General features: G+C 39.9%; 1 protein-coding gene and 1 long non-coding RNA gene across 4 annotated transcripts in view; one reads left to right on the forward strand and one right to left on the reverse strand.

The window, feature by feature from the left end:
• DAP3 (death associated protein 3) overlaps positions 1-9,146 on the forward strand; it is a 34,185-nt gene extending 25,039 nt beyond the window's left edge. For both annotated transcript variants that reach the window (XM_057726089.1, XM_057726082.1), the window contains 10 exons: positions 1,336-1,437; positions 3,071-3,179; positions 3,316-3,408; positions 4,054-4,184; positions 4,874-4,954; positions 5,043-5,201; positions 5,907-5,966; positions 6,462-6,551; positions 7,737-7,854; positions 8,781-9,146. In XM_057726089.1, the coding sequence (XP_057582072.1) occupies positions 1,336-1,437; positions 3,071-3,179; positions 3,316-3,408; positions 4,054-4,184; positions 4,874-4,954; positions 5,043-5,201; positions 5,907-5,966; positions 6,462-6,551; positions 7,737-7,854; positions 8,781-8,866 (1,029 nt within the window). In that variant the 3' untranslated portion in view covers positions 8,867-9,146. The remainder of the gene's footprint in view (positions 1-1,335; positions 1,438-3,070; positions 3,180-3,315; positions 3,409-4,053; positions 4,185-4,873; positions 4,955-5,042; positions 5,202-5,906; positions 5,967-6,461; positions 6,552-7,736; positions 7,855-8,780) is intronic.
• On the reverse strand, positions 863-14,579 carry LOC130848142 (uncharacterized). Of its 2 annotated transcripts, XR_009052546.1 has the most exons (4): positions 14,465-14,579; positions 2,537-2,641; positions 1,313-1,482; positions 863-1,161 (listed from the first exon to the last, which is right to left on the reverse strand). It is a non-coding gene; the product is annotated as an uncharacterized LOC130848142 (long non-coding RNA). The 2 variants fall into 2 exon arrangements; XR_009052547.1 differs by lacking the exon at positions 1,313-1,482.
• Between the last annotated feature and the right edge of the window lie 429 nt (positions 14,580-15,008).

A 15,008-nucleotide genomic window follows, 5' to 3' on the forward strand; every position in this document is an offset into this window, starting at 1 on the left:
GTTTAGACAATGTACCTGAGACGGCATTCTGGCACTCTGATCTTCCCCATCCCTATCTGATACTGTGGAAGCATAACTCAGGCAGGGCAGTCCATATCTGTTCTAATTTAATTCCTACCATTGAACTCACTTCATACCAAGCGTTTTGTTGGGTATAGAGTAGGTACCTACGAAAATACTTAGCTACTCCATTCCTTAGAAGTTAAATTTAGTAGTTATTATTGATCTTACTGTATGATGGGTTGGCAAACTCTTCCTTCAGGTACCAGGTAGAAAATATTTTAGGCATATGAGCCAAAGTGGTCGCTGTCACAACTACTCTGCCATAAACAAATAGGTCTGGCTGCATTCCAGTATAACTTTATTTACAAAAACGGGTAGCCAGCCATGGTTTACCAACCCTGGTATGGAGACTCCTGACGAAATCAACTTACTTGCCCAGGATCACATTGCAGGGTAGAGATAGTTTTCCTAATAACCAATCTGGTACTATCTTCCACCTTTCTAAGTGGATTTACTAGTGTCTGGAGAGGGAACTAATTTGATTTGTTGAGAAGAGCAGCATTTAAAGTGAGGTTTATCAGCGGAAACCAGGATTCCAGCAGTATCCAGTGTTGCCTTTTCGACGTCAGGTTCCATTAGGCTAAGTGCTGGTTTCTCCTTCGTCGGTATTATTTTTGCCGCTTATAAATGAAATTAGTTGTGTGGTCTGTGCTTAAGTGTGAAGAAACCAATAGCTTTTCTCTCCCTTTTTGTCCCTACCACTGCCCTCTGAGTTGCCCCATCTTAACATATGGTGTGCATGTGGAAGGGAAAAAAATAACTCATTACCCAAAACGCCATCTCAGCAGGGTGTGTTTTATTTATGTCTCTAGCGTTCATCTACTTTCACAAGCACAAAATGAAACAGAATAAGTGAATGAAGTCATTGAAGTGCCTTTCAGCTTTTCCCTGTAATTGTAGTCCCTTTATCTGCCAGTTCCTCTGGGGTTTCTATGGCAACAGTGGCATGCAGATGATCTTGTCACATGACTGGAACATCTCTATACACAGCACAGAAGAATCCAGATGGCAAGAATTGTCTCTGCTCCCTCCTCATCTAGGGTTTATGTTGCTGAGCAACTGGCTTCATCATTCAGGCCGACAACAGCTTTGTATACACTGTGGATTCGGGGACAACAACAGGCATTTTTTGTCTAAGAGAAGAAATGAAAGAATGTCTTTTCCAGCTCTGAGAGAAAAGTGTTTCCTTGGTACAGTCTAGAAGGCCCTTGACACCTTTTCAAAGCCTTTGTGACGCTCTTCATCATACCTGTTTGCCTGTTTATTGCCTAGGCCAAGCACGGGGAGCAGCACGAGGGTCGGCACTACAGCGTACCCCTCCAGGACCTGAAGACTGTGTTCCCCCACGGCCTGCCTCCTCGCTTTGTAATGCAGGTGCTCAGAGCGGGGGAGGGAAGTGGAAGGAGCCTGTAACACAAGCTGTTGATAGCAGAAGGGTGGAGTTCAATGAATAGGAAACTATAGAAGATTTAATTTGAATCTCAAAAACAAAGCAGATAATCTCAGCTATTGATTATCTTTTGTGAATAGTGCTGTTACTGTAATGACTTTAAGCAAATGCTTATCTGCAGTTAACCACTTGAAATGCTTTTTGGAGCCAGGCAAAATATTCTTAATAAAGAACATCCTACTCTTTTCCTATGTTACCCAACAGGTTTATAGAAACGTCAGCCATCAAATAATTGTTAAAAATGAATTTAACATTTACCTTAGCAAAATATCGTGAAAATAGTTTATATGTGTAGAAAAGCAAAAACATGATATATTCCTGAGCCAGATAGAAGTGATATTTGGATTAGATGCATCATTCATTGTTCTTCAGTCTCATGGGTTTTCAGAAAATGCAGTTTTGTGGGCATGACTTCAACTCAAAGAATGTAACCTTGGGTTGCTCTGTAGCCGTTGAAAGAATTCATAGTTAACTGCAAGCAGAGTTTATTGGCAAAATTGGTTCTTTCGGCTAATTCCTGCTCAATTATTTTTAGCCTCAGAAATTATTCCTTCTTATTGAAATATCAAACTGGACTGAGCCGGTGATTTTTAGCTTAGAAGCCAGAGGATATCATTTCTTCAGTGTGCTTTATTTCAAGAAATTAGATGAGACACCAGTAAAGGAGCTAATTCTAGGCCATAGACAGCCTTGTCATCAAAAATTGTGTTAAGTTTGGAAATAGGACATGGTCAGAAGAAATCATCACTTTAAACTGTTCCAAGACATTCATAGTACAATCTCTAACATGGTTCTGAGGGCCCAACTGTCACTACTTCAGGTGGCTTTCAGAATGGCTCACCCACCAGTGCTTTGGAGGGAATTACTAATATATTCTTTCCATAACTCCCATTTATGCAAAGGCCAACTCCCTCACCATTGTTCATGTATTTTAGTACTGTCATATTGCCTAATATGGCATTTCTGTATTAATATCTGTATCATGTTTTTGAAGGTTTCACTTTCCATTAAGCTTGAACTTACCTGTCAAAGTCCTTCTCCAGTCCAATTGTTGATGTGATGTCAGGTATGGCCTCATAGCTGTGGGTCAGTTGGTCACACCTGCTCCTTAGCTGGTATGTAAATGTTCTAGAGAGAAAAGTCTAGGTGGTTACAGCAATAAGAATTAGGTAAAAATAAATGTTAAAGAATTAACATTTATTTTATGCTTACCATATGTCAGATACTTTGTTAAGCATTTTACACACTTTAATATTTATATCAACCTTAAGTAGTATATACATAGTTATAAGATGTCTGGATTATTCGTAAATTTCAATTAACTGATGTAATATCTGTGCTTCATTTACAGAAATAATCAAAAGCTGACTGTTATGTACTTGGTGTGGGATAATGTGTTCTAAATTTTCAAATTCAATACCAACCTCTCCCAACTGAATAAATGAAAAATAGGCAGTTTGATGCTATGGTTGCTATATTAGGCTCAGTGTGTATTACCAAGAACTGACTAGAAGCTCCACACGTCACCGTCTCCTTTCTCTTTCCCTGTTTTGTTAGGTGAAGACATTCAGTGAAGCTTGCCTGATGGTGAGGAAGCCAGCCCTAGAGCTTCTGCATTACCTGAAAAACACCAATTTTTCTCATCCAGCTGTACGATACGTTCTTTGTATCCTTTCCTGCTTGGCTGGGCTGTCTGAGCCAGTGCTTTCCTCCCTCAAATGTGGGAAAAGCAGAAATGCTTTACGTGTTAACAGTCAAAGTGTCCCTTTCTGTAGTGTTTCCTTTAACAGCAAGTGCTTTAGATGGTGAGAAGGGAGCAGGAAAAACCCTCAGTCTTTGCCATGTTATTCATTTCTGTGCAAAACAGGACTGGCTGATACTGCACATCCCAGATGGTAAGAGCTGCCTCCCCTCACTGTGTCAGAGTTAGTCTGTTTCTGCGGTAGTATTGTGGCTTCAGTCTTCTGACAGGGCTCTGAGACTAAGGGAAAGGTCTTTGCTCCCAATGCAGATTGGTCTGAGTTAGTCCTGGAACCTTTTGATAATAAGAGTGAAGTATTTTGGCCCAGCAGTCCTGACTTTGATAGGTAATGCCCAGGAGCATAAACTCCCACCTTAGTGTTCAGCACAAGCTTTATTACCATCAGCCAACAGCTTTGAGTCGCCATAGAGTCTTCGCGTTGGTACTGTTTGTCATGGTATGACATGACATAGAGTGGCCACCATTCTAGCTGGTCAGCATGGATCTTAAAAACTTCGCATCCATCCCTCCTTGTTTTGTTCAGTGTTGTTTGCATCCACATTTTCTAACTATCTTTAAAAACTGCCAGGAAGCTGAGGTGATGTTTAATCCATTTATTTACGTATTGTGTGTAATGATAATATTTAATCTAAGATGAACCAGACCAAAAAGTAAACCTCTGAAGCAAGAACGCTTTAAGAAATATATATGGGGGAACTAAACTTAAAGAAGCATAGAGTATTTTGAGTCGAGTACAGTCAGTTCCTGCCTAGTTTGTTTTCTTTTGCCTTTTGATTAGCTCATCTTTGGGTGAAAAACTGCCGGGATCTTCTGCAGTCCACCTACAACAAACAGCGCTTTGATCAACCTTTAGAGGCTTCAACCTGGCTGAAGAATTTCAGAACTGCAAATAAGCATTTCTTGAGTCAGGTGACTAGACTCCTAGAAGTTTGGTGCTGGACAGTCTTGAAGATTTTTATCTTCTTTGTGCCCTGAGTACCAGTAGACTATGGAGAACTAGTATTGTAGCAGGGATGACTATACCGTTTTGTATTTCTTTCACACGTTTCATTCACAGTGAGTTCACACCCTGAAAATCATTTTTCCACGTGAAATAGAGAGGCAGCAGCAAGCTGTGTATCTGGTGCGTAACAAAGTGAAGTCCAGATTGGTTCATAGACTTTCCCAAGGTGACAGCCTAAAATCCTCTAATGCACCTTTCAGCTACATAATTTTCTCCAGATTAGATCTTCCAGGAACTGGAAACATTCGTAAAATTACTCTCTAGTGATTCTTAGATACAATCTCTAGGCCAGGGCTTTTCAACTCTGGGTATAAGTCAGAGTTACCTAGGAGCTTGTTAAAAAATGCAGATGCCAAGGCTTCATCCTGGGCCTTTTTAGTCAGAATTCCTTATGTTTTTTGTGTTTCTTTAAGCTCCAGGCAGAAATGGGCTAGAAAGCATTCGCTTCCCTGCTGAGGTCTCTTACAAGGCTTGAAAAATAGATTAAAACCGATTCCTAAAAACCTTAGCCTCCTACCCTACCTTCTTAGCTAGGGATGGGGATGGGTTCATCCTTAGGCTAAGTGGCCTTTTTTGGTCTTTGTTTTATTTTTAGATAAAAGTTCAACAGAAGTATATCTGGAATAAGCGAGAAAGCACTGAGAAAGGCAGTCCTCTGGGAGAAGTAGTTGAACAGGTATTAAAAAAAGACACTGAACGTGTACTGTGTCATAACCAAAGACAGCCTCTTGTGGAACCGCAAGCTGCTGCCTCTCCCCCTACAGGGCACCACGCGAGTGAAGAATGCCACAGACGCAGTTGGGGTTGTGCTCAAAGAGCTGAAGAGGCAAAGTTCTTTGGGTATTTTTCGCCTCCTGGTGGCAGTGGACGGAGTCAATGCTCTCTGGGGAAGGACCACGCTGAAAAGAGAAGATAAAAGCCCAGTAGGAAAACTGAGTTTCTCTGTTTTGGTTCCTGTGGTTTCAGGAACTGTCATATACGTAGGCTGCGACACAGGCTTTTAGACCATGCAGTGTATTTTCTTGCCTTGGAATATTTGAAATAAGATGTATAGTGAACACAGTATCAGAAGGAGAAGGTGAAGCCACGTTCCATCATCCACTGAATACCAAGAGCAAGACAGCAAATGCTGTGTTTTCTTTGTCAATTTTTTCTTTCTATTCTCTCTTCAAAATGATGTTCTCTGGTCTAAGCAGAGATGATCAGAAGCATCAAAGAAGGGGATGGGTTGGGGCAGTGGGTGTGTTCTCCCTTGGTAACTGGTTTTTAATCTCTAGAAGCATGGCAGTTTTAGAACCAGTGTCCATATAGCTTATCTCAGAGGTTGTACCTTCAGGTACTATGGTTATGTAGTAGTTGAGGTGGGTTTTTTGTTTGTTTGGCCTCCCTGCATGGCTTGTGGGATCTTAGTTCCCCTACCAGGGATTGAACCTGGGCCCTCAGCAGTGAGAGCATGGAGTCCTAACCACTGGACCGCCAGGGAATTCCCAATTGAGGATTTTCTAGTTCTTCTTAATGCAAGCTATCTCAGGTGAGCATCCAGGCAAAGCAAGTAATGTTCTTTTCTCCCTCTTGCCCCCCTCTCACCCCTCCCCCCCACCCCGCGTCTCCCACTGACCTATGTGCAGATTGCCCCAGAAGAGCTTGCACTTACTTACAACCTGAGGAAAATGGTGAAAAATGATTGGGTGAGTGCATATAATGCCTAACAGATTTCAGAAAGAAATGTATTTTTGTTTTAAAGATGTTCAACTGCTTCATTGCTAATACTTCAGTCTCTAATTTTATGGACAGAAAATTCTTATATCTTATTTAATTCTCATATCTGTACCAAGTTTTAAATCTATATATTTGGTTTCTTATCTTTCCACTTGACTGGAGTACATTTATTCAAAACCATTTTTTTGAACTATAGGCATAATTTCACTTTGCTGCAATTGTTCAAGGTATTTTTATTTCTTCTCATCAGCTTTGGGAAGGATTGGGATAAATTTAAGATCATGTAGCAATTTATTGTCAGAGTCAAATCGAGAATTAATAATCAGTTTAGTTGCTGTTTAACTGTGCTAGACCACACTGCCATACCACTGTATGGCCAAAAAACAGAACAAAACCAAAAAAACCTGCAGATAATCAAAATGCATTTTTCCATCTTTTTCAAAGTCAGCTTTTTCTTCTTTCAGCAAGGAGGCGCCATTGTGTTGACTGTGAGCCAGACTGGGTCTCTCTTTAAGCCCCGGAAAGCCTATCTGCCCCAGGAGTTGCTGGGAAAGGTCAGATCACTGGAAAGTTTGTTTACCCTAACTAAGATAGTCATTCTGTCTAATGATACATATATATACACACTTTTTTTTTTGGACATAATTTAAGACTTGGAGAAAAATCGTATTCCTCTGTGACTTCAACTACATTTCTAAATTGTTAACACTTTACCATGTTTTCTTTACTCTCTCTCTCTGTCTTTTTTTTTTTCTGAATTATATGACAGTAACTTGAGATATGATGCCCTCTTTTATCTCTAAATAATGCATATTTCCTAAAATCAGAGATATTCTAATGTATAACCACAGCACAATTATCAAAATCATCGACTGTCACCTAATCTATAGAGTAGATTCTGATTTTGCCTGTTATCCCAGTATCTTTTACAGGAAAAGAAGGTCCTGTGTAATGCACTGCACTCAACTATCATGTGTCTTTAGTCTCCTTTAATCTGGGACAGATCGTCAGTCTTTGTCTTTTATAATCTTAATATTTATATCTCTTTTTAAAGAGTACATGCTAGTTATCTTTTCGGTTATTTTGTGGGGTTGTCTGATGTTTTTTCCTGATAGTATGTGATGTTGGAAGTTATATTGTGTCTTCTCAGTGTACTATATGAGAATGCACATGAAACTTATTTCTCCTGTTACTGGCAGTATAAACTTTGAACACTTAGTTAAGGTGCTGTCCACCTGATTTCTCCTCAGTAAAGTTACTCTTTTCCTTCTGTAATGAATTAGTATCTTGTGGAAATATACTTTGAGACTAGGTAAATATCTTTTTCCTTCTCAAACTTCCCCTTATTGATTTTAGTTTCCATTGGTGATTCTTCCCAAAATCAGTTATCATGCTAATTGCAAGATGGATATTTTCTAGCTCCACCATTGCTTCTAAATGTATCAGTTGGCTGTCTCTTGTATGTAAGAATTTCCTCTGTAAAACAATTTAAACATGTGTATGTTTATGTGTGTACACTCTCAGATAAGTGGCTCCCCCCACCCCACCCCCAGCCTCAAGCATTATCTCTTTTTTTTAAATATAATATTTGTGGCCATGTAGAGCAACAGTAGCCAGCCCCAGAGAATGTGGAGTAGAGTAGAATAGAACAAAAGCAAAGACCTAACCCTCAGAGTGTTGAAATAAACACTGATTTGTCACTTAATGAATACCGTATCTGTATCCGTTCTCTTCTCCAGGAAGGATTTGACGCCCTGGATCCCTTTATCCCCATCCTGGTCTCCAACTATAACCCAAAGGAATTTGAAAGCTGTATTCAGTATTATTTGGAGAACAATTGGCTTCAACATGAGAAAGGTCAGTTGCTTCATTCTTTCCTCTCACAGAAGAATCCCACTGAGTCAGAGCCTTGATCTCTTCTTCCCTCAGCAGCAGCCTATAATTTGTATTTCATCTTTTTTCCCTTTATCTTGATTTCTTTCTGGCTGATCAGATGGTACAGAAGGTGTGGGGTTGGGGGATGGTTAAAGTTTAATTTACAAGAGACATTATATCTCCCTAAAATTCTCATATTAGTCTAGAATAAGATGCTCATGCTGACAGAGGAGGTCAGATCAAGTCCAGCCACTTGGCAGAATTTCCAGGTGCTTGGGTTGCTGTCACACTCTCATTGTTGCATTTATTCATCATTCAACACACTTGGAGAGGGAGACTCGTGCTAGGACACCCCCAGAATGACTGATGCTGTGTGAGAGGCTATTCCAGCACCAAACCAAATCCTTGCTATACCTGTCCTAGTATTTGTATATGAAAGTGTTGCAGCTGCTTATTTAACCCTTTCCCTCAGTTCTGGGTGTCGGGGAGGGGGAGGTGGGAGGAAAAATGAAGGCTGTTCTGCGACTAGATAATAGAGTATTAGCTGCAGTTGGAATGGGTTGTTAAAGGAATGGGGGGAAGAGGATAAAGCAGCTGCAGCATGATGAGTTAGGAGGCACAGTGGAGAGGGGGTTGGGGGATTTGACAAAGTCCTTAAAGTCTAGAGGACAGTCTTGGGACAGAGGGACAGATAGATGCTGGTCAGAGGAATAGAAACAGGGAAGGAAATTATGCATAGAAAAAAATAACAAGTGGGGGTTGGAGTAAAGGGTCTAGAAGTGAGGTGTCGGGAGTGCTGATTTCATCAGAACCTAATCTAGAGAACGTAGGTTTGACTATAGAATTTGCTGAGTAACACAGTGTGGCAGGAGAAAACTGCCAGTTATCTGTGTTTGACTCTCTTTTAGCTCATACAGAAGAAGGGAAGAAGGAGCTGCTGTTCCTGAGTAATAGGAATCCCGGGCTGCTGGAGCGGCTCTGTGCCTACCTCTAAGCTGTGGTCACAGGGTGCGTGGAAGACAATGGGCGTTTCTTCTAATGGACCCAATCAGATGGGGTGTCCCTCAGCACACAAGAAGAGCAGCCAGGCACCTGAACTCATGGGTGCGGACAGGACTGCAGTCAGCTCCCAGCCTTTGTTGCAGTGGGTTCCTTGTGATGTGACTGTGATGGCAGTAAGATGTCCTGAAACTAATATCAGTTTATAAGATGTGGTTTTCACATTTTAAATAATCATGTAGCTTTTCCTAAAAAATTAAGTTAAGTATCTTTCTTAAAGTGTTGTGTCGTATTTATAAAATGGAAAGAGCCTTCAGATTGGCCAAACTGAATTTCTTTGACATTCTGCTTGTTGAGGGTTTGAAGAGACTAAATTCTACAGAAAATTTCCAGACTTTATTCAGTTTAGGAGATTGAGACTCACAGCCTAACTTCTCCCTCCCAGACCATTCACTTCCTATTTACTCTTTTATCAATGGTCCCTGAGAACTTGCCTCAGACTCCAGCTGAGGGGCAGCTTCCTATGCTACAGCCCCTTTCTACCGGTTCCTGAAAGAAGTAAGTTCTAAACCCCTATAGCATACATTGTATATAATGAATTAACACCTTTAATCCGTATAGAATGGTACTGTGTACCATCTTTCTGAGATTTGAGAAAATAGTGACTCACATAAATTTCAGAAGAGTCTAATTCTCTCACCATACCCTGGTTATTAGTTATAGAGAAGAGTCAGAAGTTTGATTGTCAGATCTGCCACGTATTAGCTATCTGTCTTAGCCTATTTTCGTCTCTAATTTTACTTTATTCTGTTTCACCTTAATGTAAAAGTAATAATAATGCCAAACTTTCAAGGATTTTGTGAGAATTAAATCACATAATAAATATCAAGTGCCTCACACATAGGAGGTCCCCATTAAATGATCAGTAGCTACTATTTATAACTTTGATTTTATTAATGCTTGATTTGAAAAATTACTATGAGGGCCGAGTCTGAACGTATATCAGCATTTTTCACTAGAGCTAGCTGCCCCTACCCTGAAACCACCTCCTTAAGGATTCCCTAAAAACCTCCATCCCTGACCCACTCCCCAGACAGTTTAGCTGGACTAGCTAGTTCTAGCATCAGACTCAAAGGTAACAGCCTTACAGAGACTTTTTAACCAGCTCCCACGATTGGAAAGCTTGAATCCATTTAACGAATCCCTTTTAATATGATTCTGTTTCTCTGACTGAACCCTGACTGATATGCCTCCTAATATAATCAAGCCTTGAGATCTGTCTTTTCAGTTGCTCAAACTCACTTCCTCCTCTCCATCCTTAACTATCACTGCCTTCACAACCCTATCACTTCTTGTTTGAGTTACTATAATTATTTGCTAATTTGTTTCTCTGCTCCTAACTACTGTTGGCTCTTCCCTCCAATCCATCTTTCACTGGGCTGCCTCTGAGCTTTCTAAACACAGCATATCATGTAATTCCCTTAATGTCACTTAGTGGCTTCACTATGCCTTTAGTCAATTATTTTTGCCATGTGTGGGTTCAAAGTTCAAACCATACAAAAACATTTAATGGAAAAGTCAGGCTCCTTTCTTTTCAGCTCCCTTTTCTAGAGGCAATCAAATTCTAGAGATGAAATTCTAAAAAAAATATGCATTTTTTAAAAACACAATAGTGTACCTATTCTATACCCTGGTGTTTCCATGTCTTGAAAATTTTTTCTGTCACGAGTTTTTCTTGTAAATCAAGTGCCTGCTCTAAGGAACTTTTTTTTTTTCTGATCTTTTTTTTTTTTTTTTTTGAGATACACCAAAGTGAATCAGCTGTATTTAGACACATATCCCCATATCCCCTCCCTCCCGCAACTCCCTCCCTCCCTCCCGGTCCTGGCCCTCTAAAGCATCATCCATCATCGAATTGATTTCCCTTTGTTATACAGCAACTTCCCACTAGCTATCTATTTTACATTTGGTTGTGTATCAATGTCTATGCTACTCTCTCACTTCGTCCCAGCTTCCCCTTCGCCCCCCAGCCCCAAATCCGTGTCCTCAAGTCCATTCTCTACATCTGCATCTTTATTCTTCCCTGTCACTGGGTTCATCAGTACCATTTTTTTAGATTCCATGTATATGAGTTAGCATACGGTATTTGTTTTTCTGGCTTACTTCGCTCTGTATGACAGTCTCTAGGTCTGTCCTCTAAGGAATTTAAAAAGGAAAGGAAATAGGTACCACACACAACCTCTAAGAGGGACAGTGTCACTAGCTCAGCAGCCACAGTCAACATCCTAACCACAACAGGGGAGGGGCTGCTGTGATAAAGTCACCAGTGCTACTATGAACATTGATACTTGCAGCCTATACTAATGACAGTGGCATTTAGCCCCTAGAAACTCCAATGCTGCCGCCTCCCCAAGAAAGTAAGATGCCACTGCTTTTACCCTTACCAGATATTTACTGTCCGGGACCTGAATCTGATTGGCAAGCCTGATCCTTAGCCGCAGCGGAGGCCCAGGAACTGGCTTCCATCTTTGGAAGGCCAAGCTCATAATCAGTACCTCATTCTCTTTCACAAATGTGGAATAGTAAGTTGTATGACTAGACTATCATTTATGTACAAAATCCTTACTGAAGAATTGCCTCATTATTTTTGCAATTTGCTAAATATGGATTCTTAATTTTTTTTTTCCCCAAATAATCTACCCTATCCAGTCAGTCCCCTTTTTTTCCTTAAGATCCTTGTACTGCGGACCTGATCCTCATGACCTGATGTTTATTGTCTCTATGCTAAGCCTGCTGCACAGCTGGTCTCCTGGGGCTTTTCTTCATCACTCAAGTGGATTGAATCAGAATGAAAAGTAAGAAGCAAAACTGTATTTTCCGATGACATATTCCTGTATATAGAAAACCTTAAGAAATCTCAAAATACTAGAACTAAAAACAAGTTCAACAAGGTCACAACAATACTGCAAGATTAATGTACAAAAACCAATTTATACTAGCAATGAAAAATCCAAAAATGAAATTAAGAAAGTAATTGTTCTAAAAATAGCAGGAAAATAAAGTACTTAGCAACTTGAACAAAAGAAGTGCAAGACATAGAAGAAAAACTGTATCTAAGGGAAATTTTTAAAAATCTAAATTAATGAAAAAAAAGTCCATGGTCATAGACTGCAAGTCTCAGTAGTGTTAAGATGTTAATTCCCCCCAAATGGAGCCATAAATTCAATACAATCAATGTTAAAATTTCAGCAGGCTTTTTTGCAAAAATTGACAACCAAGCCTAAAGTTTATATGGAAATAAAACAAAGATGACTTTCAAAATGAGCAATTTGGGAGGACTTTTCCTATTTTCGGAATGTAATATGAAGCTACAGTAATTAAGATAAAGTGGCAGTAGCATAAGGATAGACATTAGCTCAATGGAACAAAACTGAGAGTCCAGAAATAAACCCTTATATTTATGGTCAATTGATTTTTTTCTTTTTTTTTTTTTCTTTTTTAAAAAATATTTATTTATTTGGATGTGCCGGGTCTTAGCTGTGACACGCAAACTCCTAGTTGTGGCATGCATGTGGGACCTAGTTCCCCGACCAGGGATGGAACCCGGGCCCCCTGCATTGGGAGCGTGGATTCTTAACCACTGTGCCACCAGGGAAGTCCCTACGGTCAACTGATTTTCAACAAAGACGTCAAGGCATTTTAATGGGGAAAAATAATAAGTTGTGCTGGGGTAATTGGATATGTACATACAAAAAGATGAATTTTTTACCCTTACCTCACATCAGACACCCAAAATAGATTATAGACCTAAGTGTAAGAAGTAAAGCATAGGGACTTCCCTGGTGGTCCAGTGGCTAAGACTCCGTGCTCCCAAAGCAGGGGGCCTGGGTTCGATCCCTGGTCAGAGGATTAGATCTCACATGCCACAACGAAGATCCCACCCTGCCACAACTAACCCAGCGCAGCCAAATAAATAAATAAGAAGAAAAAAAGATAAAGTATAAAACATTAAAAAAAAAATAAGAGGAAATCATTATGACCTTGAATTAGGCAAAGATTTCTTATATATGACACCAAAGATGTGATCTATACAGGAAACATTTGATAAATTGAATTTTATCAAGATTTTAAAACTTTCATTTTCACTAGGAAAATGAGAAAGACAAGCCACAGATGGAGACAATATCTGTAAATCATATGTGATAAAGGACTTCTATCCACAATATATTTTTTTAAAAGTCTTCATTAATAAGATAACACAAAAAAACAGGTAAACAATTTGAATAGACATTTCTTTAAAGAAGACATATGGCTTTCCCTGGTGGTGCAGTGGTTAAGAATCCACCTGTCAATGCAGGGGACATGGGTTCGAGCCCTGGTCCAGGAAGATCCCACATGCCGCAGAGCAACTAAGCCTGTGCGCCACAACTACTGATCCTGCACTCTAGAGCCTGCGAGCCACAACTACTGTGCGCATGTGCTGCAACTACTGAAGCCCACACTCCTAGAGACCGTGCTCTGCAACAAGAGAAGCCACAGCACTGAGAAGCCCCCGCTGGCCGCAACTAGAGAAAGCCTGCACACAGCAACGAAGACCCGACACAGCCAATAAATTAATAAATTTTTTTAGAAAAAGACGACATTTAAGTGGCTAAGATAATGAAAAGATGCTCAACATCGCGAGTGATTAGGAGCAAATCAAAACCACAGTAAGATACCACTTTGTACCCACTAGAATGGCTGTAAATCAAAAAGGCAACAATAAAAAGTGTTGGGGAGGATATGGAGAAAAAGGAACCCTTGATGGGAACTCCCTGGTTGTCCAGTGGCTAGGACTCGGTGCTCTCGCTGCCCAGGGCCTGGGCTCAATCCCTTGTCGTGGAACCAAGATCCTACAAGCCAAGCAATGCAGCAAAAAAGAAAAACAACAACAAAAAGGAACCCTCGAACATTTCGAGTGGAAGTATAAAATGGAAATACAACTTTGGAAAACAGTTTGGCAATTCCAGCCCTAAGTGGAAGTTATCACATGACCCAGCAATTCCACCCCAAAGTATCTACCCTAAAGAAATGAAAGTATGTCCACACAAAGACCTGTGTTCAAGCATCATGAGACTATTCATAGCAACATTATTCATAATAGCTAAAAAGTAAAAATAATCCAAATATCTGGCAACTTGTAAATGGATAACCAAAAATGAGCAAAATACTAACACATGCTACAACACAGGAACTCAAAAACCTTACGCTGAGACTCCAAACACAAAAGACCACATTTGTATGATTATATGAAACATCCAGAAATGGCAAATCTATAAAGGCAAAAGTAGATGCGTGGTTGCTGGTGTTAGGGGTAGGAACAGGGTTTACCTGTAATCACACAGGAAGAATCTTTTGGAGATGATGTAAATGTTTTAAAGCTGAATTTTAATGACTGCACAACTCTATATTTACAAAATCATATGCTTAAGGTGGATATAAATGACACCTCAATATCATTTAACATACATAAATGGTACCTCAATAAGGGTATTAAAAAAAAACAACTGTATTCAGACTTTTTCTTTCCCTCTATTCTTCACCACACTCATACCTTCAAGGCCTGAGACTCCCTGCCTCCTCTGGTTTCCTGAGATGTTCCGACACAGGCATTTCCCCAATAAAGCACATGCATGTATAATTCCACCTTGGTGTTCGCTTCTGGCGTATACTGTCTTCAAGAGACAAATTAAAGTTGCAAGTCAAAAAAAGATATACCATGCAAACACTAACCAAAAGAAAGCTGGTTCACCTATATTACTATCCAAGTAGATATTAAGGTAAAAGCATTATTTGAGAAAAAGAGGCATAGTTTATAATGGTGGAAGTTTCGATGCATCAGGAAAATAAAACTGTAAAGTAGTATGCAGTAAAAACATAGCCTAAGAAAACAGAAACTGACAAAATTACAAGGAGATAGACAATCATAGTGGAAGGGTTAACATACTTCAGTAGGAGAAGACATTTTCAACACTTAACTGACAAAGGGCTTCTATTCAGAATAAAGTACTTCCTCCTATAAATGGATGAGACAACCCAAAAGAAACATGGACAAGAGACTTGAACACGCACTTCACAAAAGTGGCTATTCTAATGGT

Source organism: Hippopotamus amphibius, chromosome 1 (assembly GCF_030028045.1).
Source record: "Hippopotamus amphibius kiboko isolate mHipAmp2 chromosome 1, mHipAmp2.hap2, whole genome shotgun sequence".
NCBI lineage: Eukaryota > Metazoa > Chordata > Mammalia > Artiodactyla > Hippopotamidae > Hippopotamus > Hippopotamus amphibius.